The following is a 27,500-nucleotide window of genomic DNA, read 5'->3' as shown; positions in this document are numbered from 1 at the left end:
TTGAAATCAAAGCAGCACATCTCGATTCTGCTCTTCTCAGAGCCACATTGCCTATAAAATAGGACCCGTTGTCAAACATGCTTTGTAGTAAGTATATGCTGTTAATATCAATAAGTAATTACTATATATATAGTAATAAATAAATAAATTAGTAATAAATCAATATATTAACTGACAGATCAATAAATTAGTCATAAATTATAATTTATTATAAAGTTATTATAAATTATAATTATATTTATTAACTTATATAATATAATAATTATATTATATAAGTTAATAATAAATATATAACTTATATAATTTTAAATTTGTTAATATTTTATAAGTTATATAATTATTTATTTAATTATTATTAAATAAATTATTTATTATTTATTTATATAAATATTTATTTAATTATTATATAATTAAATAAATAAGTTATATAAATTAAATAAAATTATTATATAAGTTATATAAATATTTATTTAATTATTTTATAAGTTATTAATAATTATTTATTTATTATATAAAAATATAATAAATAAATAATATTTATTATATATTTATATAATAAATAGTATAAATAATAATATTATTTATAACTTATATAATTATAAATTATATAAGTTATAAATAATAAAGTTATAATTATTATAAATTAGTGATAACTTTGTGATGTTGAACATCTTCATTGCCACTTTCATATCAATCGTCGACTTGTGTCGTCTATAGAGAGGATCCTGTATGATTTGCAGTGTCAGTCGATCTCTATCCTCACTGTCAATGATCTCTGCATGCTCACTAATAGCAATACGAAACTCCTTCAACAACTGACCGACATCGACTGTGAAATACTCCCACAATCGTCCCTTTACAATGGCTATATCGTTTAGTACGTGCATGACATGATGCAGTTCGCTTTCTGATCGAATGTGTGGTGTCACGCCCTCGGATGTAAACTTTCTGGCAGCCATGTCAAGCGAGAATTGATAGAGAAGTTGATCTAGAGCGAACGCTGGTCGTAAATGTGGAGAATTCATGAGATTGTATGCGGCTTCTGGATGAACCTTGAGGAGATCGCTGTCAACCGCCATGTGGTTCCACACAACGTCTGTGATTGATAAGATGCCCCATTCGTTGCGGATTGACTCTGTGAGGTCGCCGATCTTTTTCAGACCTTCTTCCATTTCGATCACATGACCCATGTCGCCTAGGTGAGACGATGTCTTGACGAGTTTTGTAGATTTAGGGCGGACCTTGCTGGCGTGAAAGTTGGGATTTGATTTCAACTGATTGCTGATGGAATAAGCTGATTGAGATTCTCCGAGCTGCTGAACAGGAGTGAAGTGGATCATGTTGTAGCCGGCCTCCTTGGCAACCTGAAGATTAACAATTACTGACAAGCTTAACAAATAATAAAAATATGATATCCTAATGTGTAAAGAGATGCATCCCTCCAATACAATAGTCTAGTGTATTGTGAGATGCATCCCTCCAATACAATAGTCATATCTTTTCTACACTTTGGATGTAACTATGTATTTATTTACCTGTAACTTCTGTTTCCATCCTGTGAGAACTCCAAGATTCTTCGACAAAAGAGTCAGACAAGCAACACAGTCGAGAGGCAAAGTCGTTGTCTTTGTCAGTCTCAAAGTAGGATCAACAAGAAAATACCCAATTTTGGTCACCAACTCACTCCCACTGCAACAATAATTACAGTCAAAATTGTAAACACGGTATACCAGCAATTGAAGCTGTGTTTACACTGTTGCTTCCACAGCTATGAGCCTTATAAACACAATACTATAGTCTAGTGTATTGTGAGATGCATCCCTTCAATACAATAGTCTAGTGTATTGTTAGATGCACCCCTCCAATACAATAGTACAGCGTATTAGAGATGTATCCCTTCCATACAATGGTCTAGTGTATTGTGAGATGCATCCCTCCAATACAGTGGTCTAGTGTATTGTGAGATGCATCCCTCCAATACAATAAATGAGTTCATTATGTGTATTGTGAGATGCATCCCTCCAATACAATAGTATAGTGTATTAGAGATGCATCCCTTCCATACAATGGTCTAGTGTATTGTGAGATGCATCCCTCCAATACAATAGTCTAATGTATTATGAGATGCATCCCTCCAATACAATAGTCTAATGAGAGATCGGTGCATCCTTACAAAACAATTTAATTAATTAGAGAAATAGTAGTGCGCCTCACCCTTTCTCGTACTTCCTATATTCCACAATAAACTGGAAAGCTCCCGCACAGCTAATCTCCACGTCACAATATCTCTCGCTATCGTCATACCAACAGTGACTATCACTCGTCCAATCTAATTGGTGGAAACGATCTTTCTCAAACAGCGTCCACGAGCCGCCAGACGGATGATTACACCGTATGTTGACATTCAGAGCTTGAAGAATAGGAGACAACTTGAAGCGCAGCGTCACACCTAGAACAAAAAACCAGAAAACGATCAACATGCAAACTGTCTCGCGAATTGACTCAGACTCACCTTTCTGGAATCGGAATAGTGTTGTCTCGTAGTCTGCGTGCTCTTCTAATGTCAGAACACGCACTTCTCTGCTGTTCGTGTCTGCCATACAAGAAGAAGGGCGGAATGTATCCGGGAACGTCAACCCCACCCACCTAAGCCACGCCTTTAACCTGCGCGGTGGTAAGGTCTGCTTACGCGGGACTAGGCGCATTCGTTTTTGACTGTGACAGTTGGATGTTGTGTACGTCATCTAATCACATTAGGCGTAAGTCAACATTGTGGCTGATTTGATGATCTGTATTTTGTATGAGGGAGCTCGAGTGTCATTACATAATATGGTATATTCCATTTAATATCCGGAAACTATACTGTTTTGTATTCTATACGAAAACATTGTTTTCAACCAATACATACTATAGTTTTAAACTTAAACTTTAGAAAGTCAACCAGTCAACATTCATATCTAATCAGATAACATGTCAATCAGCTATCGATAGTTCACGTGTACCTGACCTGCAACTCTATTCCTCATTGTGTTTTAATTCATCAATTAACTCAAGCGGCTCCGTCATACACACCACATTTTCCCTTGACTTATTAATCTTATCATCGTGGCTGACCATGTTGCATAAACGATGACAAACATGAAAATTGTGAATATGAATGTGTAACTTGGTGAGAAGACAGACGAGTCGATGCAGATCATCATCTTATGACTCAGCACGTTGACATACCTTATCATGCATTAGACAAGATGCTGCTGGATCTAACAGTTTGGTGGTCAGTCGAGATGTGATAAATACAGTGGTAGGGTTGATGTAACTTGAATGATTCCCACTCGATGACAAATAGTCGACTGCACAAACAATGCCATAAGAAATATTAACTCTCTCGCGTACATTCATCTCATCTCGTTCACGTCTGAATAAGCAAGCAAATCAGACAAAGACGTTAGAACTTTCTCTATCACCAACATGTCACTACATGTAGACAAAGTCACACAATACGTCACAGCAATATTGGGATGGTGGAAGATAGAGAAAACAGATGAACTGCAAATTAACACTGCTGGCAGGAATGGATAGAAATGTGAATGAGCTTCTATCACAAAACTGGCTGGCAAAGCGGTGTTTACACTAGTCGACATGAAGGATGCCTTCTGGCACGTCAAATGGTCTAACGAGTCAGCCGGGATGTTTTGCATTCAGCACTCCATGGGGTAGGAAGTGCTTCACAAGGATGCCGTTCGGACTGGAAGTGCTGCAGGAAAGGAACGATCGCACATTTAGGGACATCCCAAACGTTCACGTGACTGCGGATGACCTGATTGTGGCAGACAAGACGGAAGAGGAAGATGACAAAGAACTCGCTCGGGTGTTACAACGAGCAAGAGAAAGGAATGTGCAATTTAGTCTCCAGAAGCTACAGTACAATTTCACCGAGTGAACTGTAAGGGTCACATTTTCTAGTCAACAAGGACAGCGACCGGATCCGAAAAAAATTGAAGCGATTGTCGGTATGCCCGAGCCCCAAGACAAACAAGCGATACAGCGATTGCTAGGCATGATTAAGTTCTTTGCCCCCTATATTCCAGCGGAGTCCGATATCACAGCCCCACTCAGAGATTTGATGAAGGACGGAAGCATGTGGAAATGGGATACACGGCATGATGCGGGCACTCACTGTGATCCCGAGCAACCGGTCACAGTGCAAGCGGACGCGTCACAGAGTGGCTTAGGGGCATGTCTCGTGCAGCAAGGCAAGCCAGTATCGTACGCATCACGGACACTCACAACCGCTGAAAGAGCTTACGCACAAATAGAGAAGGAAATGCTCGCTGTCATCTACGAATGCAAGATATGGAAAGACCGTCACAAAATTGAGACCGACCACAAGCCTTTGGAAGCTCTAGAATGAAGAAGCCAATTGGTGCAGCACCACCAAGGCTCCAAAGAATGATGCTACAGCTACAGAGATATGACCCGGTGGTTCGTTATGTTTTAGGCAAGCCCAAGTACGCAGCAGACGCTCTATCGCGGGCGCACTCGGCGACTAGTCACGACGCAGATCCAGAACTTACCGGTGACATGCAAGTCATGGTCCATGCTTCGGTCACTTCGCTGCCAGTAAGTGCGAAAAAGAAAGCACAGTTACAACAGGCCACGGCAACGGATCGGGCGCTACAACGTCTCAATCGACGAATAGAAATGGGCTGGCCTCCAAAGATTGAGGATGTACCGACCAACATACGAGCATACTGCACGATCGGAGACGAGCTTCATCGGGCAGAGGCATATTGTTCAAAGGAAGGAAGATAATTATACCAAAGATGCTACAATCAGACATGCTAAAGATTGTACGTGAATCTCATCGAGGGTGGAAAGATGCAAAAAGCGAGCAAGAGCGGTCATGTATTGACCAGGAATGACAAAAGACATCGACCGAGTGGTCAGTCAGTGCAGGACCCGTCTGCGTTTCCGGAGGAGCAGTAAGTACTAAGGAGCCTCTTTTGCCACATGCACTACCAACAAGACTATGGGAAAAGCTGGGAGTGGGTATCATGACTTTGAAAGCCAAAGATTATCTGATAGTAGCGGATTATTCCAAGTACATAGATGTTCGGCAACGGAGAGACAAGACATCATCGTCGGTCATTAGCGCTATGAAGTACATGTCGGCTACTCACGGTATTCCAGAAGAAATAATATCTGACGACATGCCATTCGCAAGCAGAGAAATACAAACCTTCTCTAATGAATGGGGATTCACCATTACAACCACAAGCCCGGGGTATCCAAAATCTAATGGCTTCGCAGAGAGGAACGTACAAATCATAAAGAACCTGCTCAGAAAGACACTTCACGATGGAGGAGACCCGTACCCGGCACTCCTCGACCAAAGAAACACTCCTAGACCGCAGCTGCAAGCGTCCCCAGCCGAGCTCCTCATCGGCCGAACCTTGAAGACTAAGTTACCGGCAGCCTCAGGAGTGCTTCGGCCACAAATGCCTCGCGACGTATCGGAACAGCCGAAACAATGACAATGGCAGCAGAAGTACTATCATGACCATGGTCTCGACCAAGCAGAGAACTATGCCCAGGCGAAGTCGTCCGAGTGCAAAAGGAAAAAGAATGGTATCCCGCAGAAGTAATAAAGCAGCACGACACTCCGCGGTTGTACGTGATAAAACACGAAGGCAAAGATCTGTGCAGAAATAGACGACATCTAAACCCCTCACCGGAACGACTACGAGTCGACAACGACTATACGGGTTTAGAAGATCCATCAGACAGCACAGAACAGGGACGGCTCCTCCCAACTTCGCCAAAAAGGTGACCAGATCGGGACGGGAGATCAAAAAACCGGCAAGACTGAAGGACTATGTTATTTATTTAAGGTGTACAGCGATGGGTCCGCCAGTGAACCGAGTTGTTTGGTCGATCGATACTGTGAATGCCCTACCGGTTGCCTCGACGGCAAATTGAACGCTGGATGCATTGGTTCCTAGAGCCACTTCCTGGTGGAGAAGTAATAGAAACGTTAAAACAACGGAGCACCGCCTAGTGGACCTGCAGGGCCGGTCTACGCGTCACGAGCTACACGTTCACGTGATATAGACGTGCACGTGAGCTCGAATATGCCACATTGGCGTCTGGCACTATTTGGGGTACAGTACACTCTACAGTGTGTACTGTGCTGATGCATAATTAAATAATTTTATTAGCGTAAATGCACCGCGCTCGCCGAAGGTGTGGGTCCTCCCGTTAGAGCTCTAGCAGGGAAACTCATGTAAGTAAACTGATCAAGACAAGACTACTGCATGCATGCATGCGTACAGCTGTACATGTCGACTAAATCTTTGTCTTTTAAAAATGCTATACACGATACTGTCAAAAGTCTATGTAGTGTGAACTAAAATTAGAGTTAATTTTCTACATTCGTTGCCTTAAGCCTACAAGTAGTCTCTAATTAGGCAGCACAAAATTATAATGCAAAAGATTAATCCCATAGAAATATACCATAGATTTACAGAGCAAAGTAATGTCAATCATTGTTGCTCTAGAAACTCGTACAATCAATCTAGATACGATTGCGTTGAAGCGGCATTTCAAAAGTTGCCTGTAGAGTAGTCTACTGTAGTACTCTGGCCAGTCACCGTACGTACTATCTACAGAGGAAGTACGAGACTGTGTGATACGTACGTATAAACGGGTTATCCGGGTTACTCTGTGCGCAGCCGTAGTAGACGTGGATCCGCACCGTTTGGAAGTCTGAAGCGTGGCTATGGGGGATCCAGAATGGGGAACTATTGTGAAGCGAAAACTACCCGATTTGGTCAAGTCAGTGCGCATTACAGATCTGTTGGACCATCTCATTGCTGACAATCTCATCGATGCAGAAGAGTACGAGACGTTGTCTAATATCGTAGAAAAGCCAGCAAAAAGCCATTAGGAAACTCTTCGTCTCTATCCTTCCTCGAAAGCCTCCTGGAACGTTTTCACTCGTGCTCTCCGTACTAGAGAGCATTCCAGAGCAGAAGTTCGTCGCTGAAATGCTGAAAGGAACACGTACAGTAGCATCAGTCAGACAGACGGCTGTAGTTGCAGCAGAACGTTGGTGCGTAGACAAGTTTACTGCACCTCCTGTTGCAAGTCAAATAAAAGTGAGATGCCTTGAGCAGAAACTCGTGAGTAAACTGTCGGACTTGTTGGATCCGCCGTCACAGACAGACCTGGACTGGCGAGGTCTGTGTGCGGAACTGGGGGAAGACTCGAAGTTGTTTACTGCTTCGGATGTGGAGCTGTTTACTGCTTCGGATGTGGAGCTGTACACTATGCAGTATGGGAAGCAAAATGGAAGTCCAACAGAAGCTCTCTTGCGTGATTTGGGTGCTAGGACTGAAGCTACAGTTCGAGACCTATTTGACGCTTTCAAACGAATGAAGTTTGGGAGTGCTCTGGAGCTGCTCCACACTTACTTTACAGGTAGGGTCGATGTCTTTACAAAGTGCAAGGTTATAATGAAAGTTAATAAGTTTGACTGTTAGAACGTGATGAAAAAGAGTGGACCACAGAAATCCATGAACAGAATTCTAAGGTAATATTATGAGTGGGTCCCTATCTAACATTCATTTTTGTGAGTTGTTGCTACAAACTGTTGTAAATTGTAGGTACCACTGAACAGACCTAATGCTCATGATGTTGTATCAAGGACACAAGACATTAAGGTCATTTCACAAACGTTTATCAAGCTTCAGCAGTTAAATGAACGAGATGTTGCAGAGGCCTTACTTTATGTATTTTTGACTGGGCCACCTGCATGTGGGAAGACCGAGTTAGGTAGACAATATGCAGAAGATGTAGAACAGCAATGGAAGAAACAAAACTCTCGTCCGCACATGATAGGTGTACTGAAGGCAGGATCGGTGAAAGAATTTGACACGAGTCTTCAGAAACTAGCTCAACATATAGGATGTCCTCGAGCTGTAGATGTTGCAGTAAATATAACTGATGTTACGCGAAGGCTCAAGACTTTGGCTGATAATATAAAACATCGTATGAAGACGTTCAAGAAATGGCTATTGGTTATTGACAACCTAACGAGGTCAACAGATAAATTATTGTCAGGCTACTGGCCTGAACCAGGCAGTGATGACTGGCAAAAAGGTATGATCTTGGTAACTACGAGTGACAGAAGTGTGGTGCCTCGTGGCAATCCTAAAGTAGACGAAATAAGGTTGAGCTACGGTCTCACACCAAGTGAATCTGTTGATCTACTACGTTGCATTTCAAAATGTGAAAATGAAGATGGTGCTCGTCAGTTAGCAGCTGAACTTGATTACAACCCTCTTTCTCTTGCTAGTGCAGGGCTGTATGTTAGAGAAACAAGACAAACTGATGGGAGACAAATGTCATGGCGTGAGTACATAGATCGCTTGAGTAAAAACATTCAGGCAGAGACTGAAGAGTATTTGGCTGAGAAAAATAAGACATATCCTCACACACTTCGAACTGCTATCTGGGCTGCCTTGAAGAAAATGACAGAATCAAATGAACGACTAAAGTTTGCTTTGCAAATGATTTCAGTTTGTTGTCAACAACATTCACTTCCTGTCTCTGCTGTTCTTGTATTTATAGAAAATTGTTCTGGTAGCTCATCACAAGTAGACAAGCTCACAATGAGAAACTGCAGTCTTATTCTATTCTCCAGAGTTGATAATATTCATGTACACGCTTCCACTCATGATGCTTTGAGGCAGATGTGGGAAAGTAATCTGGACAAAAACTCTTGGGAATTAGCTGCACTTAAGGCACTCGTTGCAGAAAGCAAGAGAGTAGAAAATGATTATGACAGAAAACATGCCAGATCTGTTCAACTCTTACTCCTTCCTCACATGTTGCACATACTGCAACAACCTTCATGCAGTGGGACAAATCAAGAGGTTATTGCAGAAGCTTGGATGTTGTGTTCCAGTGGAATTGATGCTCTTGGTGGCCCGTGTAAAGTTGGACAGTGGTCAGACACAGGAAATATGCTTTGTCAACAAAAGAAATGTCTTGAAGCTGCTTTGCGTTTGTATAAGTGTGTACCTCCTCTGCAAAAAGAGCAATTAGTAGAGTGCTATCTCCAGTTGGCTGATGTCTTTGATGGCATGTATCAACAAGACGAAGCTCTTTGCAATGCTGAATTGGCAGTTAAGGAAGCTACTTTAGCAGGAGAAACCTGTAAACATGTAAGAGCTAAGTCAATGAAAAAACTGGCAAGCATATGCATAGATAAAGGAAACATTGATCGAGCCATACACCTGTTTGAGGAAAGTAAAAACATATATGTCGATTTGTGTGGATACGAAAGTATTTATGTGGCTTCTGTGTTAACAAGCCTTGGTCGTGCATATCACGATATTGGACAAAATGATCACTCCAAGAGACTCTATGAAGAGTCGATGAAAATATGTGCACACGTTACTGAAACAGAAGGACTAATGTTTACCTCACTTTTGGCTCAAACCTTTGCTAGTCTTGGCCGAGCATATTTGGAGCCTGGTTATGTTGATACCGAGAAAGCTTTGCAATGTTTGCAACAGAGCCTCAGAGTGCGACGACACATTTATGGACACGATCATCCTATCTCAGCTATGACTCTTACTGCAATTGGTAGAGCTTACTTGGTCAATCAACAGCCACTCGTTGCAGAACTCCAGTTACGGGAAGCACTTCGCATTCAACAGCTAACATTACCCGAGAATCATTCAGACAAGGCTATTACATTAAATGTATTGGGTAACGTTGAACGACAAAGAGGCAATTTACAAGAAGCAGTTTTCCTCCTTAGGCACAGCCTCGAGATTCGCACCGCAGTCTTTAATTCTGATCACCAGGATATTGGATATTGTAAAAATGATCTTGCCATGGCTTTACTTCGGAGCGGCAGAGCTGACTGTGCAATACCATTGCTTCAAGATGCTCTTCGCATAAAATGTCAGAAATTTGGTAATCATCATATTGAAGTTGCTATCACATGTGGCTGTCTTGCTGAAGCATACAAAACTATAGGAGATTGCAAACAGTCTAAGACATACCTAGACAACCGTGCTGAGATTATGAACCAGCAAACTGATACTTGGCTTTTACTAGAAATAGAAAGCTACTACAATTTGTAGTGTATAGACACTGATTCCTCTAGTTAGCGTACAAACTATTTTATGTATACGTATTGTTGTTGAAAGACGTATTATACAAATTAGGACTACTGTACTACTCTAGATAATGCAACATTGTTTACTATAGTTATCACGACTTGTTCTGTCATACCTCTATTTAGAGTCTGCAGTTGAATTGGGAAAAAGAGTGCCTTGTCAACATCCTGCTCTAAAACCCGATAGAGCACTTCTTACTATACCCAAACACTTGTACGGTTTATCATATAAACGTGTATATAGGTGGTCTCTCAAACCATACAGCGGGCATGTGTCTATCAGTAATAATATAATGCTACATCACAATGGCCCGTATATAGCTATAGCAAGGGATGTTGTATGGGCGTTAGGCAGCACGGGTAACACGACTTAAACATACTAGAGGCAGAAATAAGTATACAAATACAATACAATAGAATTCGCTAGTTTTCGATTTCGCATCTTAGAACTGTCTGAATACGTCTGGTGGCCAGGTAACATTGGTCCGTAGATAAACAGAACAAAGTACGTGCTATTGGTAATTCTAGAACACTCTCACGTGATAGCATTTTACGTGCGATCCATGTCATTGTCTAGTTAAAATTACCCGAGGCCCGGATGTCCGGGTTAAAGATGCAGTAGTCTTCTGACCAACAACCGTACGACCGTATTTATACAGATGCAAATAAATCTATTCCGACCAATAGGCGAAAGAGAAGTGATGTCATTACAGACCACTGGACGAATGTGATGTCATCATAAGGTTCCACCTCTCTTTGTTTGGTAGCTGCTATTAATTAAACGAAAATTCGGTCCTTCCTGTTCAGTCCTTTGCTTTACACAAGGGTTTAGCACATAGAAACAACGCCTAGTCTACATTTGCGTTTTTCCACCAACAACCAGGCGCTCGAAGTTGCTGATTCAGGCGCCATGCGGTACTTGCTGGCTACCTAGAAAGCGAGACTGTCTACCTGACTTGCAACAGTTTGCTTGTTCACAGTGTTTCTGCATAATGGTTCTGCAGTCTGACAGCTTGAACGTCGGTGTGCGTGGCTGAGCGACCGCGGTGTTGTTGCAAAAATCACTTTTAACTTAATTAATTATAGTGTCGTCTTCAACATAAATTTGGCGCTCCATGGGAATTTGCGAAGGGAAACGTGCATTAACTTGTCCATGACAACGCGTCTGTTTGTTGGACGAAGAGACTGACCTACAAGTATGCAAATCTGGAGACGCTTTGCACTTTGTTTAGCTAAACGAATGCATTGGAAATCTTTAGCTGAGACGAGTGAGTTGGGCTAAACCCCAGTGTATACAAATCATTATCACGTGATGAGACATGTGATTACACACCGGCAGAGGGTTTAGCACTTTAATGTGCTTCTCTATTCATTAGTAGAGGTACTTCATATTAAGAGGAGAGATGTGACAGCAGTGACTCTTTTAGTTTAACTGGGGCTATGGAGTATGAGTAGTATAAGGTATGCTAAAGCGCGGAACAGCGAGTAACTCTAGTAGCGGTGTTGAGTTGTGTTACTAGAGACTTTACTACAACTGAAAGCATTACAGTGTGCATTCTCATATGGGATAAACTTAGACCACTAGATTGAGTAAACTTCTTTTCATACTCACTGCATTCATATGGTTTTACTCCTGTGTCCATTCTCGTAAGTACGTACATGTGAGGACGCGAATTGTTTGAAAGCCCGGATAACCTAACGCGTATAAAAGGTCACGTGGATTCGTGCAGAGATCCGGGCAAATAACAACAACAAAGTATTGTACAGTCAGTCTACCCCTATAACGATATCTTCGTTTCACGCTAACATATCGTTATAAGGGTAATATTGTTATAAAGGTAATGCAATCTGAATTACTGTCTGTGCACAAGTTCTTACTCTAGACTATACTTAGTGACATTTAGATGTTCCAACTGTTTAGCCTAATTAATCACAGTACACTAGTCATCGATCCACTGGTCCAAGGTCGCTTGTTGATGATGAACAGAAGTAGCCATTCTGTCTAGTGAAGACTTGATTCCATCAGCTGCCTGCAGTTCCTTGTTCTTTAGTATAGTTAAGTTCTGAGATAGGAAAGTGGAAATGGCTCGAATATGACAACGGGCATCTCGAAGAGTGAGTACAGGAGGGTCAATGTGTCTACTGGGTCTTCCACATCCCCGCACCAGCACTTGACTCCGTGTTTGCTGCAATGCACATGCGCAGCTCGCATGTTTTAAGTGCCTCGCAGTGCTGTGCGCACTCTTAGCACATTAATATCAATGAATATGGTTATACTACTACTACAGACGCGTTTCGTTCCAGCGGCAGAAATCGAAATAGGGGTAATATCGTTATAAAAATATCGTTATAGAGGTAAAGTTTTGTATTGTACGGTATCGGGAAAGTTTGGTTTCAGCAGCTTCTATCGTAATAAAGGTAATATCGCTATAGAGCTTATCGTTATAGAGGTAGGGTGACTGTATTCAATTATTATTATCTCATACAAAAGTCCTAACGAGAAGTAAACGACTGTATTCCTGTTATGGCTCTCCCCAATATCAATGCGTGGATGTCATGAGTTCCTAGAAACAAAGTGACAAAAATATCACTTGTGTGTCTCTCACAGCATCAATATAAAGTCTGTCCTGTCCATCTGTGTGTCTATCCGTTCGTCCGTCCGTCTGTCTGTCTATCAATCTGTATTTTTCTAAAAGAGAAAACAACCTTCATATGTGTTGACAGTTTCTAAGTTCATCATATGCCGAATGACCTTGTATTCATCCACAATACCATTTCCTGTTCAATATACATGTACATTCAATAACTACACACACACACACACACACACACACACACACACACACACACACACACACACACACACACACACACACACACACACACACACACACACACACCACTGCCCTCACCTCCCAGCATGTCTCGAGCAGCACGTGCAATCTCCAGTGACTTTCCACATGAATTTCTTTTGATAAGTGAGATCATTTCGGATGTTGCTCTGTAACACACACACACACACATACTAATACACACATCTACAGTATGCATACCTGCACCATCATGTAGTGAGACTCTCTTTATCTAAATCTAACTGTACAATATATCAATGTGTGTGTGTGTGTGTGTGTGTGTGTGTGTGTGTGTGTGTGTGTGTGTGTGTGTGTGTGTGTGTGTGTGTGCATCTATCCATTTGCATGTCCATTTACAAGCACGTGTACCATACCTGCCCTCATCTTTCAAACGGCCTACTTGCAAACAAGCCTGCAACCCAATAGAAATCTGCACACAAAACACACCATTACATTACCCACAGCACTAAGAATACAATAAACATGCACGTGACCTCAGTCACCATATCTGCCAGTTTCTTCTGTATCAGTTGATTAGCAGCTAACGGACGACGAAACTGGTGCCTGTAACATACAAACGATGACACCATCAAACATGCAGACAAACAGACAGACAGACAGACAGATAATTTATTCTCATACAGATTCTACTTGTACATATGCTAGGATTTTTTAAATACAAATCAGTCCTTGCAAACAACAAAGTCATTAACTAATGAACTTGACTTTGAATGTCAAAATCAAATAATCTATCTAAATCACCATGATTAGGTGACAGTTTTGAAAGTTTTCTAAGGATAACTTTGGCATTGCATCTTTGCAGAATTGTAAAAAATCTTTTTCTCCAATATGACATGAACATGGAAGCATTAAAATTGGCTTCTGGATTTGCTGACTGTTGTGACAAATGCTGCAAAAAATTCTCTGCCTTTGTGCCCCACCTCCCAAAATGTTCTATCACAAGAGGAACACATCTTGATACATATCCTCCTGCAACAAGCTCTTCTAAATGTTTTTCATTTTCTTTTCTTTTCTTGTCACGACAGCATGACCATTTTCCTTGCTAGCCCTCCTAATAATGTCCTGACTCCACAGATGAGCCAGTGACACATCAAGATCCAAATTCTGTCCAGTATTTTGGATCAAACATTGTAATGTCTGGACGGTCTTCAGTATTGATGTATTGATGTCTCGGTTCTGTTTGATGGGGAAGGGGAAGGTCAGACAGGCATTCTCTCCACCCATTTAAGACTGAATTGCAAGACCACACAGATCCACACCCATATTTACAGGTTAAATGATGGTATCCGTATTCATTCAAATCATGACGACAATCACACCTGTTAATCCAATTGGTGAAAGGTAGAGCCACTCCCAACCTCAAGTAAGACGCTAAAAAGATCATTTAGCAGAAGTGGGTATGACATCCAGCCATGCACCAGCCCCTCATCCTTGCAGGGATCTCAACCGTGCTGCATCTCTATCAGACTGTGCTTGTATAATAATATCAGTAGCACTATCACTGGCAATCTTTGTGGATAATGGATGCTGTAATTTCTTTGGATATGAGATAAAGTCATCAAAAGACTGTTGTTTTCCATCTTCGTGGTTTGACTTGGGCAATGGTGGTAAAGCTTGATAGGAAGAGGCCACTATGGAGCTGATTGACCCTGGCAGTGATTTACTGCTTTGAAGATAGTTGACTAAATCAAAAATGATGGAAACCTCTCAGGTAAGTCTTTCATGGCTTGACACCATGAAGAAGAAAGCTGCTGGTGAAATTTGACTGATCTGTGTCAATCCAAAACCACCAAATTTGACAGACAGACAGACAGACAGACAGACAGACAGACAGACAGACAGACAGAGAAACAAGCACACAATCATCCAATCAATAGACAAATTGAGAATCTAAAAGTAAGAAAACAAAACCAGCAGCTCCAAAGACAACAAACAAATAAACAAGAAGTTAATTAATTAACAATAAATTTTACAAAATTAATTAATTAATTAATTAAATAACACTAACCTGTCTAATGTGTATTGTTGTGCGACGTGTAGACAGGATTCTGATGCTCCAAATGCGCCCCATGCAATGCCATATCGTGCATTATTAAGGCAGCCAAATGGACCCTGAAATGTGCAAATAAAACAATAAACAAATACACACATAAATAAACAAATAAACAAATACACACATAAATAAACAAAAATAAATAAACAAACAAAAGTAAGTAAACAAATATACACATAAATAAAGAAAAATAAACAAACAAAAATAAACAAACAAATAATTAAATAAACAAAAATAAATAAATAAACAAAATTAACAAACAAATAATTAAATAAACAAAAATAAATAAATAAACAAAATTAGCAAACAAATAATTAAATAAACAAAATAAATAAATAAACAAAAATAAATAAACAAATAAATAAATAAACAAAAATAAACAAATAATTAAATAAACAAAAACAACAAACAAAATTAAATAAACAAATTAAACAAACAAAAATAGACTACAGCTACACCTTCAGGCCAGAAACGTGAGGCAAGAGATTTTCATCAGGAACCTCGACATCCTCCATTACTACTTGACCAGTAATGGACGCCCTAAGTGAGAATTTACCTTCAATAACCGGGGCAGACAAGCCCTTCATGTTCTAACCAAACAAACAAAACGAAACACAAAATTTAATGAAACAGAGCCAGTGACCATGTGTAAATCATTTTACTTTATCCAGTAAAAATCCTCTGATTTCTCCATCGTCTGTTTTTGCCCAAATGACAAACACGTCGGCAATGGGAGAGTTTGTAATCCTGAATATTCGTATTTGTCAGTTGATCAACATGCAGTAGACACAAGTGTGGAACATGGTGGGGGTTGACTGACCATGATTTTGTACCGTTTATGATGTATGTTCCTGTTCTCTCATTGTGTGTTGCTCTCGTTTCCATGCCAGATGGATCGCTGCCGTGGTTTGGTTCTGTCAAACCAAAGCAGCCGATCAGTTCGCCACGAGCTGTAATAACAAAAGAAAATAAATATTTAAATGATATGATGAAATAGTAGACAGAGATGGACAGACAGATAGACAAACTTTGCCAAATAGACAGACCGACAGACAGACAGACACAGAGACAGACAACACACAGACAGACAGACAGAAGACAGAAAACTTTGACAAACAGGCAGATAGGCAGATGGACAGACAAACAGGCAGATGGACAGACAAACAAGCAGATGGACAGGCAGACAGACAGACAGACAAACAGGCAAACAGATAAACAGACAGACAGACAGACAGACAGAGAGTGGCGGACCACACATTTCTAGTCTGTTCGTCTCAAGGATCGAGGAGAAGAGTTTTCAAGTCATCGTCCACGTCATATTTCGCGGCTTCGGTTGCTAACGCCGTTTATGACTGTGTTGGCCATTGAGGTCCCTTTCGTGTTTGATCGTTTGTTTGCTCGCCTTTTCATCTGCACAGTCTGCTGTCTACAAGTCATTGTTTGGTACTTCCCTCTTCGTGTCTTTGCGTCAATATTTCCTTTGTTTGAGCGTCGTCATCGTCGATTGTACGAAACGTTACCTCACATCAGCGCTAAGCGTTTTCTATGGTGGCCATGCACGTCGTGACGTCTTCCTCTACCCATATTGTCTACTCCTCTGTATCAACATTGTCATCATGGATTGTACGCAACTTTACCTCACGTCAGCGCTAGGCGTCTTCTATGGTGGCCATGCACATTGTGATGTCCATCCACGTTATCAAGAAGACAGACAGACAGACACTGTTCAGTTTTTTGTTCTTTAGTTATTATTGTAAGACCCTGCTAGGGTCATCTGTAGTGTATCGTGCTTTGCTTAGCTTGATTTAGCCTGTAATAGTTCTGATTTATGAAAATATAATACCATTGACAGACAGACAAACAGACAAACAAACAGACAGACAGACAGACAGACAGACAGACAGACAGACAGACAGACTTCTAACCAAGTCTTGGTAGGTATTTCTCTTTCTGTTCGTTGGATCCATATGAATGAATAGGATGCATCACTAGTGATGACTGAACACTCATCGCAGATCGATAGCTGCTATCCACTCTATAAACACAAACTTAATTATCACAAAAATTGAGATAAAATCACACACACACACACACATGCACACACACACACATGTGCACACACACAAACACACACACACACACACACACACACACACACACACACACACACAAACCTTTCCACTTCTCTTGCCATCAATCCATACGCAACAGACGAAACTCCAGCACAACCATATCCTGCACACACAAATTGTCGACACATCCAATAATAATTTGTGTTCTCCTCCATCTCTACCCTTGATCGTTGAACCCAGAAATCCTAGTTCCCCCATCTCCGACATTATTTCTTTATGAAAATCTAAAAAGGTAAATAAAATTGTTTCAAAATCAATAAACTGTTTACTAAATTTGAAAAGTTTTTAACTAGTTGTACGGTATCCGTGGGAGCCTCGCGTTCGTGAGTAACATGTCCAACGGAATTTTCAGACCGTCTACTGAAACGCTAAGTCCTAGCTATACAATACGTATTTGTTGAAACCCTAGCTGTCATGGAAGCAAACCTGCAAACTTCCTAGTAGTTTAGATTACGTCTCTAGGCCTGGTATAGGTAGTCGTCGTTTTGCGATCGTGATCAAGACAATTGAAATGCACAGTCTAGGTATGCACTCAGTTCCGTTGTAACGACAGTGGTATGGTATTTACTGACATAAAAGTTGATATCAGCAAACATTGACTATCAACAGTGTTAGATGCAGCACAGTGTAGTAAAGGATTGATTGTAGTATGGGACGTGTGAATAGTTGACTGTAGGTGGCATTCAACTCCTGAAGGTGTTTCTTGGTTGTCAAGTACAAACAATCCCTAGCTACAATACAAAAAGGTGGGCAACGGAACTTCGTAAGGTTTTTTCGTCACTGTTTGGGTTTGGTCACTTGCACGAATCGTTCCTAGACTGATCTGTAATCGAACACGGAACAATTTTTTGATTCAATGAAGTAGGTCCTAAAATGAAACGTGGTCGTGGGAAAGAGAAATTTGAGGTTCGTGTACACACACACACCACACACACACACACACACACACCACACACACACACACACACACACACACACACACACACACACGGATATATATGTGTGTGTATATAATATATATATATATATATATATATATACCCCGAGTTCGATGGAGAGCCATATAGGACCATGCCCCTTGCTGTTGTGCAACCCGAATTAGAAACCTAGCTATGCTCAGCAAAAATTAAGAACGAAAAAGTACTAACCCAACGATATACATACACACCCACACAAATTGACACATTTGCGCATGCGCATACACCATGCCTACATTCATCTCTGTTCGCTTGAAGAATTCTTGGCGACAACTTTTCCTCGCAATACTGGCGCACTTGATCTCTATATTCAGGCAAATGATCAACGTCCAAAAGAAACATTTTCATTCATCAGTCATACGCACCGAACCAGCACCTCTTCTTCAGTCAGTCGGCATTCGAGACTGAGAGGATCCCGCCAATCAAAATTGACTAAAAAATTACCGCAAACGTAAACGTACCATACAAAATAAAAGATTGGTTGTACGCACTCTTTGATGACGCCAACCGTCTTGGGGCCACGAACCGAAAAAAGAAGCGCATAGACAACGCCATGAGATCACGTGACTATAAAACGCGTATTTTGTTTAACCCGTATGTTTATATAAATAAGTAATGCCTCGCTGTCCAGATACATTGCAACCAAAAGAACATGGAGGATGTATCTCAGGATATCAATGACGTGTGGTCTTATCTAACAACTTCCTATCATCCCAGCTCTCGATTGCTGTCTCTCTCGGAGTCCCGAGGCCTCCAAGTGACAGACCTAGCATTTGCGCGCCTCCTCGACCAAGTCAATCCAGTCAGACATCTAAGAGAAGAATTCCATTATCCAAGTATTAAAGACCTCGATGTAAACGACTGCGACTCAGACGCGAAATGCATCTATTTGTGTGGCAACAGTTTGGGACTTCAACCTAAAGAGACAAGAAGCTTGGTGAACGAAGAACTAGAAAAATGGGAGAGAAAAGGTGTTGTTGCGCATGTGCAAGCAAAGACAAGGCCCTGGATTTCAATTGAGAGCACAGTGAAGGATGAGATGGCAAAAATAGTGGGTGCCGAGCCGGTGGAGGTGAGCGTCATGAATTCTTTGTCTGTTAATTTGCATGTGGGGATGGTGGCATTCTACAGACCAACGCAGGAGAGGTACAAGGTGCTGATGGAAAGTAAAGCGTTTCCGTCTGATCACTACGCTGTTCAGTCTCAGATTCGGATGCATGGATTTGATGCCGAGTGTGGGGTTATTACCGTCGAGCCGCGAGAGAATGAGGAGACACTGCGGACCGAGGATATCGTAGCTGCTATTGAGAAACATGGAGAGTCTGTTGCTCTCGTTCTGTTCAGTGGTGTTCAGTACTACACAGGACAATTTTTCGATATTGAAACCATCACGGAAGCAGCACATTTGAAGGGTTGTAACGTCGGTTTCGACTTGGCTCATGCTGTTGGTAATGTTCCACTCAAACTTCATGAGTGGGGAGTCGATTTTGCATGCTGGTGCTCATATAAATATCTCAATGCCGGTCCGGGAGGTATTGGTGGGTTCTTTGTTCACAAGAACCATGCTCTTGATTTTGGCATTCCACGCATGGAAGGCTGGTGGGGTCACGATTTGGAGACGAGGTTCAAGATGTCAAATGAGCGGCAGCTGCTTCCTGGAGCAAATGGTTTTTGTTGCTCGAATCCTCCTGTTCTACAGATGGTTTCATTTCTGGCCAGTCTAAATGTTTTCAACAAAACCACTATGGAAGAACTAAGGGCCACATCAATCATTCTGACAGGGTACTTGGAGTTGCTGCTACAGCATTATTTCCTCAAAGGTCAAGTTGATATCAATCATCCCTCTTTGGAAGTTATCACACCAAGCGATGTCAAGCAGCGGGGAGCTCAGCTGTCTCTCCGTTTTTCTGTTCCAGTGTGTGAGGTGCACAATGAGTTGACCCAGAAAGGAGTAGTTGTTGATATGCGAGAGCCAAATGCTCTGCGTGTCGCACCTGCTCCATCATACAACTCATTTGAAGACGTTCATATGTTTGTCATGTTGCTGCAAGAGTCGTTTCAAAAGATACTGAAACAGGACGCGCAATAAAGACATCACTTTGTATGACATATTCGTGTTTCATGTGATTCTATTTGTGTTTCATTGGTTTTAATTTTGTAATGTTTATCAGTGGACTGGTTTGCAAGCTTTGATACGTGGTTCTATTTTTCTTGTGTATAAATCATACTCAACTCATGACTTAATAAAACTTCTATGGCAAGAGGTTTACTACCTTCAATTTGAGATCAGAAAAAGTATTGTTCTATAACCCTTAATTAAGAATTTGTGGCCTTGTTACCACATCTGCCAACAATACAATGGGGGCAGTGCACTCTGAACAATCCCAGAGATGAGTATTATGTCTTGGTTGCATGCATGAAGGTCTGGCATCTGAGGTAGTCTAGTTAGCTTCCTGTAAGGGCAATGGTAGAATCTAGTTAATATTAATAACAATACACAACTCCCTCTGTCAAGTTTCCATATTCTAGTAACTATAAGTTTTCCCTTTTGTACAATTCTCATGTGATGTTACATGTAAAGCACTACATCTTTACATCCCACTCCTGACACCTCTAACATCCCACTCCTAACACTAATAACCCACTTCTAACACTTCCAACATCCCATTCTAACACCTCCAACATGTCATCCCACTCCTGACACCTCCAGTATCCCACTCCTAACACCAACATTCTACTCCTAACACCAACATCCCACCCCTAACACCTTCAACATCCCATTCCTGACCCCACAAAACAATCAAATACCTTACATGTTTGATATTACATACACTGCGATACAGAAATTCAAACTCATCTTTAATATAACAAATTGGCCACTTAGTAACAACAATATTAACTAGATAGTTGCTGTTGCAGCAATTACCACAAACAAAATCACCTTGATATCAATTATCCCTACACGACTTGAGTGAGAGTCCACCGAAAAGAACGTAGTTGACAGTCAACTCTCTTACAATATAGCACCTGCTTTGTCAGACATTCAGTAGCACACATTCGTCATGCTGTGACATCATTTCAGTGATACACAAACAGACAACACAATACACGACTACCAGCAGTATTATTGTATACAACTGCAGAACCGCTCAATTGAGATCGGGTCGACCGGCAGCAAACAAGCTGCCTCTGTTAAACGTGTAACTCTTTGCACGTCTAAATACATCAAATGTGTCGTTCATGTCCATTCCCAGTCCCTGTAAAAATGACAGTATTGTTGCTTACTGTAAGACTCAACCACGAGTAAAGAGCTTAATTGACGTGTGATTTGTACCTTATATTTGTCCACATCGCCACGAATGTCTCCACCCTTGACGGGTTCCTGTATTCCTTGCTCTGCTGCGCCGAGTCCGGCACCTTCCCATCCTACAATACAAGATGAATTAAACACACTGAATCGCTTGGACAACTGAGGGAAATCAGGAAAATGAGACAATAAAATAGATACCGAAAGAGCAGAATGTTTCATAGAAATCTTTGTGACAAACACCAAACCAAAGGACAGACAGACAGACAACCTTTCAGACAAAAAGTATTTTGACAGACAAACAAACAAAAGACAGACAAAACGACAGACAGACAGACAGACACACAGACAGACAGACAAACAGACAGACAGACAAACAGACAGACAGACAAACAGACAGACAGACACACAGACATGCAAACAGGCAGACAGAAAAAAAGACAAACTATTAAACAGACAAACAGTAAAGTTCAATAATCAATTTGCAATTACATCACACACAACAAAGCAAGCTACACTAACCCATTCTCTTCAGCATCTGGTGACCAACGTTATCCTCTGTGATGCGAGTATTGAGATCAGCAGCTTGAATAAACGGAGATCTACAACAACAGATGTAGCCCATCTCCAGTACACTCAAGTCCAACACAACATCACTGACACAAACTCAGGTGATGGGCTCCGACTTCGCTTTTGTCTCTGTGGCGACAACGACCTTGACACAAACACGCATCCTAACTACCATTCAGTAGCAATTCATATCCTCCTACAAACTTTATTTCCTCTCTCTTTGGTGACCGTGAACGAGAGCGATGTTTAACAGGCGATCTTGATGGAGAATGTCTGTGATGCACCGGAGACATTGAGCTCGATCGAGATCTGCACGTGCACACACACACACACACACACACACACACACACACACACACACAACAAACACACACACACACACGTCCACACACACGTGCACACACACACACACCAAACACAATTTTTATTTCCAAACTACATGAAACGATGTGGACACTGACTGACCGTCTTTTTCTCTCCTCTTTGCTACGAACTGCATTTCTCTTTTTGCGGTAAAAGTCATCCAAAGCACCCTTTTCCCAGCCATCACTAAAGCACATAATTGACACAACAGTGAACCTAATTGAAGCCTGTTGAGCAATGGATTACTGTAGATGTGATTTCCTAATGAGTTGGTTGTAAAATCTATTGAATGACTTACATGTCTCTCAGTTTGTCTGCTGATGGAGGAGCATAGAATTCTTCAACCGCTTTTAGAAGTTGCTCACTAGGAGGACGCGGTACTGGCAGACGAAACAGATTCACATCAATAGGTTTGTAAGCTCCATCAGATGCCTAAAACAATAAATTTTAGAGAAACTAAAGACAAAAATTAATAAAAATTACAGACAATGAAATGACAAGAATGATCAGACCACAGAATAGAGAGTAAAGTCAACAAGCAGAAAGACAAACAGACAGACAGACAGACAGACAGACAGACAGACAGACAAGCCAAGAGACAAATCAGCAAACAGCAAATTAGACAGACAGACAGACAGAGAGACAGACAGACAGGCATGCCAACAGGCACACAAACAGAGACATGCCAGCTGCAGGAGGTAAGTAGTTAACCAAGAAAACACTTACTTTAACCAACGGCACCATTAATCCCGCCGGCAATTCATAGTAAGGCACTCTGGGCACAATATCTCCATTCTGGTCATACTGCACATCCGACTCAAATTCGTTCACACGAGATCTCGAACTCTGAAATGGCTGACGAACTCCAGAAACAGGTGGACCAAGCACAGGAGCTGCCACCGGAACTGGAGCTGGAGGAACAGGATCAAATCCAACCGGCGGATGAAACATCGGCTGATGTGGCTGTTGGTTGTCATTGTATTGCATCGGTAGTTGTGGAGCGGGAAGAAGCGGTGGACGAGGGTCGAAGCCTGGATGAGGGAGCAAACCAAATGATTGGTTTTGGTGGTGGGGTGGAGGCGGGAGAGTCTGATAGACGGGAGGCTGTGCACTCAGTTGATCTGATGGATGCATGAGAGGTGGATGGAGATCGGCAGTGGGAGCACACTGAGGGAGTCGACGAGTAGACCGAGAATAATCAACTAAAATGACATTGTGGCATTGAGTATTTCTCTGTCTGTCTGCCCGTCTGGTGTGTGTGTGTCTGTCTGTCTGTCTGTCTGTCTGTACATCTGTCTGTCTATGTGTTTGTCTATCTGCCTGTGTGTTTGTCTGTCTATCTGTCTGTCTGTGTGTGTGTCTGTCTGTCTATGTGTTTGTCTGTCTGCCTGTGTGTTTGTCTGTCTGCCTGTGTGTTTGTCTGTGTGTGTGTGTGTGTGTGTGTGTGTGTGTGTGTGTGTGTCTGTCTGTCTGTTTGTCTGTATGTCTGTCCGTCTATGTGTTTGTCTATCTGCCTGTGTGTTTGTCTGTCTGTCTGTCTGTCTATGTGTCTGTCTGTCTGCCTGTGTGTTTGTCTGTCTGTATATCTGTTTGTGTGTGTGTATGTCTGTTTGTCTGTCTGTCTGTCTGTCTATGTGTTTGTCTGTCTGCCCGTGTCTTTGTCTGTCTGTCTGCCTGCCATCACTCCATCACACAACTCACCAGGAACGTGATACTGCATGAGAATCTCATGATTCTACATACAAACATACACACAATAACATCCATCATCCACACAACACAACACAACACAACACAACACAACTCACTCTCTGTGGAATGGCAATCGCTTCACGCATTTTCTAATCAACAACAAACATTACAAACAAAACAATAACATACAACCACACCAGCACCTGCAACGTCTCTTCTCCAAATAAACTATTTCCCTGCCATATATTAATTACCTAAAGCAACAAGATGAATGAGATAAAAAGCAATACTGAGAATATGCGATGAACTTGTGTCGCACCTTTTGTAGTTTTCCTTTCTGTTGTTCATCTGGGTTGTCCGCTAGTGCTGTGCAGATGATAGGCACTGCAACACTTTCGATCGCTTGCAGCAGTTCTTGTGCATTTTTACGAGCACTATAGAGAATTACATGTTGTCAGACTGTCTGTCTGTGTGTCTGTCTGTCTATCAGTCTGTCTGCATGTCTGTCTGTCTGTCTGTCTGTCTGTCTGTGTGTTTGTCTGTCTGTCTGTGTGTATGTATGTCTGTCTATCAGTCTGTCTGCATGTCTGTCTGTCTGTCTGTCTGTCTATCAGTCTGTTTGTTTGTCTGTCTATGTGTATGTCTGTCTGCATGTCCGTCTGCATGTCTGTCTGCATGTCTGTCTACATGTCTGTATGTCTGTATGTCTGTCTTTCTAAACGTTTGTCTATCTGTTGGTTTCTCCATGTCTGTCAACCCTATCCACTATAACTTACCAGTGATGTAAAATATCGCTGATGAGATAGACGAGACGAAGCTTATCAGTAAATAAAACATCAGGAACTCCTCCAACTCTAACAAGAAACGAATAATACGATTTAATTAGTTGTTGTTTGTTGTGCCTAATTTATTTATTTTAACATGTATTTATTTATGATTTCTAATATTACTATTATATTGTGTTGCTTTGCCCCTTCATGATGGGCAGGTGGGGTCTTTACCCCATCTGGGCACCCACCAACCCGGCAGATGAGCACAGCAGGGTACAAGTTTTTATTAATAAATTATACTATTAATATCAATAATATTATTAATAAATTATACTATTAATATCAATAATATTATTAATAAATTATACTATTAATATCAATAATAATATTAAATTATACTATTAATATCAATAGTATTGTTAACAAATTATCCTATTAATATAATATCAATATTATTAATATCAATATTATTAATATCAATAATATAATTAATAAATTATACTATTAATATTAATAATAAATATTAATATTAATATCAATATTATTAATATCAATAATATTATTAATAAATTCTTATGTTATATTTCAATGTACTAACCTGTAGTAGAGATATTGTGAGATGTGATAGCAGTGATACGGCGACTGAGCGTTACTGAACACCCAGTTCTTACCATTCTACACACAAAACACACACAAACTATTCACAAACTTCAAAACGTCGAGCAAAATCAAATTAGAAAAACAAACATCACAATTTAAATCAAATTAATATCAACATGCAACACAAACAACGGATTTAATTCAAGAATGGTCACTGCAATGACAGTGACAACAATGTGGGTGCACTAATTCCATAGATTGTGGACTGTATGTGTACCTGAATGGATTCTTTTGAGCAAGACTTTACAACTGGTGTAATGATGTCTTCAAATTCTGTCATGTCGGGCAGATCTTGATCGCCTGTTGGTTCGTCTCGATGCTCGTTTCCTAGTACATTCCATGGTAACTGAGTGGAAGCAACTGTAGAAGGATTCTCAACCGGATTGTCTTGCTGCCATGGAGCCTGTGACAAATGTATGACATCAGCGTAGAGTCGTGAGTGTGTGTGTGTGTGTGTGTGTGTGTGTCCATGTGCGTGTGTGTGTGTGTGTGTGCACGCACATGTTTGTGTGCGTGTTTGTGCAAGCAAGCGTGCGTGTGTGTGTGTTTGTTTGTGTCATGTGTGTGTGTGTGTGTGTGTGTGTGTGTGTGTGTGTGTGTGTGTGTGTGTGTGTGTGTGTGTGTGTGTGTGTGTCTTGTGTGTGTGTGTGTGTGTGTGTGTGTGTGTGTGTGTGTGTGTCCATGTGTGCATGTTTGTGCGTGTGTGCGTGTTTGTGCAAGTGTGTGTGTGTGCGTGTGTGTGTGTGTGTGTGCATGTGTATAAAACTTACTTTTTCTATCGAGTTCTGAATAATGGCCTCTTGAACACTGTGCTGAACACTCGGATGTACAGCAGAAGGGTTGCTACCCGGCTGTGCCTGCCTTATTTGTCTCTTCTGTTCCTGTAGTTGCTTCTGTTGAGCTTCTATTTGCTTCTGGACTAACGATGCTCGCTCAACCTGAACCTTCCATCTACAAACACCATTCATCAAGAGTCTTATCACAATGCAACCAATCCATCTGTCTGTCTGTCCATCTGTCTGTCTGTCCATCTGTCTGTTTATTGTGTATCTGTTTGTCTGTTTATCAGACTACATTATTCATCTGTTTGTCCATTTGTCTGTCTGTCCCTCTACTATCCGTCCATCTGGATGTCTCTCTATGTGATCAACTGTCTATATGTCAGTCTGTCTGCAGTTTGCCTATACATCTGTATGTCTGTCCAATTATCCACCTGTTTGTATGTCATCTGTGTGACTAAATATTGTCTGTATATCTGTCTGTCTGTCTGTCTTGTCTGTCTGTCTGTCTTATCTGTCTGTCTGTCTGTCTGTCTGTCTTGTCTGTCTGTCTGTCTTGTCATTCAGTGTTTTACTCATTAGCAATAGTCTCGGACTACAAGTAGAACATTTCATTTTAACAATAACTGTTTGTAGTAGTGAAGATTGTTGACAATAAACTTGATTCTGTCTTGTCTGTCTGTCTTGTCTGTCTGTCTGTCTGCCAGTCTGTCTTATCTGTCTGTCTGCCTGCCCGCCCGTCTGTCTGCCTGCCCGCCCGTCTGTCTGTCTGCCCGCCTGTCTGTCTGCCCGTCTGTCTGCCTGCCCGCCCGTCTGTCTGTCTGCCCGCCTGTCTGTCTGCCCGCCTGTCTGTCTGCCCGCCTGTCTGTCTGCCCGCCTGTCTGTCTGCCCGCCTGTCTGTCTGCCCGCCTGTCTGTCTGCCCGCCTGTCTGTCTGCCCGCCTGTCTGTCTGCCCGCCTGTCTGTCTGCCCGCCTGTCTGTCTGCCCGCCTGTCTGTCTGCCCGCCTGTCTGTCTGCCCGCCTGTCTGTCTGCCCGCCTGTCTGTCTGCCCGCCTGTCTGTCTGCCCGCCTGTCTGTCTGCCCGCCTGTCTGTCTGCCCGCCTGTCTGTCTGTCTTGTCTATCTTGTCTGTC

The 27,500-nt window shown here is 41.5% G+C and overlaps 5 protein-coding genes across 7 annotated transcripts in view; 2 read left to right on the top strand and 3 right to left on the bottom strand.

Annotated features, from left to right (window-relative positions):
- Positions 1-2,612, bottom strand: part of LOC134185544 (glycogen debranching enzyme-like) — a 19,748-nt gene extending 17,136 nt beyond the window's left edge. For both annotated transcript variants that reach the window (XR_009970794.1, XM_062653354.1), the window contains exons 1-5: positions 2,513-2,612; positions 2,215-2,449; positions 1,536-1,689; positions 655-1,364; positions 1-51 (exon numbers count right to left, since the gene is read on the bottom strand). The exon at positions 1-51 is cut by the window's left edge and continues 162 nt beyond it. Coding sequence is in view for 1 of the 2 variants with exons in the window: in XM_062653354.1 (XP_062509338.1) it covers positions 1-51; positions 655-1,364; positions 1,536-1,689; positions 2,215-2,449; positions 2,513-2,600 (1,238 nt within the window). In the remaining variant the exon portion in view is untranslated. The remainder of the gene's footprint in view (positions 52-654; positions 1,365-1,535; positions 1,690-2,214; positions 2,450-2,512) is intronic.
- Positions 2,613-6,748: 4,136 nt separating this feature from the next.
- LOC134185414 (uncharacterized) lies at positions 6,749-10,298 on the top strand. The gene is made up of 3 exons (XM_062653194.1): positions 6,749-7,479; positions 7,542-7,591; positions 7,665-10,298. The coding sequence occupies exons 1-3, from the start codon at positions 7,047-7,049 to the stop codon at positions 10,155-10,157; spliced, it is 2,976 nt and encodes a 991-aa protein (XP_062509178.1). The 5' UTR covers positions 6,749-7,046; the 3' UTR covers positions 10,158-10,298.
- Positions 10,299-12,652: 2,354 nt separating this feature from the next.
- On the bottom strand, positions 12,653-18,816 carry LOC134185546 (glutaryl-CoA dehydrogenase, mitochondrial-like). The gene is made up of 15 exons (XM_062653357.1): positions 18,719-18,816; positions 18,593-18,659; positions 18,464-18,531; positions 17,412-17,474; positions 17,293-17,353; positions 17,044-17,153; positions 15,939-16,068; positions 15,781-15,865; positions 15,577-15,708; positions 15,074-15,177; positions 13,539-13,608; positions 13,419-13,474; positions 13,105-13,193; positions 12,899-12,970; positions 12,653-12,756 (listed from the first exon to the last, which is right to left on the bottom strand). Exons 1-15 carry the CDS (start codon positions 18,780-18,782, stop codon positions 12,686-12,688), a joined length of 1,242 nt encoding a protein of 413 aa, XP_062509341.1. The 5' UTR covers positions 18,783-18,816; the 3' UTR covers positions 12,653-12,685.
- Positions 18,817-18,825: 9 nt separating this feature from the next.
- On the top strand, positions 18,826-20,506 carry LOC134185545 (kynureninase-like). Its single transcript, XM_062653356.1, has one exon. The coding sequence runs from the start codon at positions 18,880-18,882 to the stop codon at positions 20,314-20,316; it is 1,437 nt and encodes a 478-aa protein (XP_062509340.1). The 5' UTR covers positions 18,826-18,879; the 3' UTR covers positions 20,317-20,506.
- Positions 20,507-21,038: 532 nt separating this feature from the next.
- Positions 21,039-27,500, bottom strand: part of LOC134185587 (calcium homeostasis endoplasmic reticulum protein-like) — a 7,363-nt gene continuing 901 nt past the window's right edge. Inside the window, exons 3-18 of one of the 2 annotated variants that reach the window (XM_062653408.1) lie at positions 26,360-26,540; positions 25,807-25,992; positions 25,528-25,604; positions 24,936-25,013; positions 24,479-24,593; positions 24,363-24,413; positions 24,276-24,308; positions 24,169-24,202; positions 23,194-23,669; positions 22,766-22,899; positions 22,570-22,653; positions 22,309-22,413; positions 22,196-22,249; positions 22,057-22,136; positions 21,562-21,653; positions 21,039-21,484 (exon numbers count right to left, since the gene is read on the bottom strand). In XM_062653408.1, the coding sequence (XP_062509392.1) occupies positions 21,377-21,484; positions 21,562-21,653; positions 22,057-22,136; positions 22,196-22,249; positions 22,309-22,413; positions 22,570-22,653; positions 22,766-22,899; positions 23,194-23,669; positions 24,169-24,202; positions 24,276-24,308; positions 24,363-24,413; positions 24,479-24,593; positions 24,936-25,013; positions 25,528-25,604; positions 25,807-25,992; positions 26,360-26,540 (1,888 nt within the window). In that variant the 3' untranslated portion in view covers positions 21,039-21,376. The remainder of the gene's footprint in view (positions 21,485-21,561; positions 21,654-22,056; positions 22,137-22,195; positions 22,250-22,308; positions 22,414-22,569; positions 22,654-22,765; positions 22,900-23,193; positions 23,670-24,168; positions 24,203-24,275; positions 24,309-24,362; positions 24,414-24,478; positions 24,594-24,935; positions 25,014-25,527; positions 25,605-25,806; positions 25,993-26,359; positions 26,541-27,500) is intronic. The other variant, XM_062653409.1, reaches the window with a different exon arrangement.

The sequence above is a fragment of the Corticium candelabrum genome, chromosome 10, assembly GCF_963422355.1.
Source record: "Corticium candelabrum chromosome 10, ooCorCand1.1, whole genome shotgun sequence".
Taxonomy (NCBI): Eukaryota; Metazoa; Porifera; class Homoscleromorpha; order Homosclerophorida; family Plakinidae; genus Corticium; species Corticium candelabrum.
This window is presented reverse-complemented; position numbering and strand designations above follow the sequence as displayed.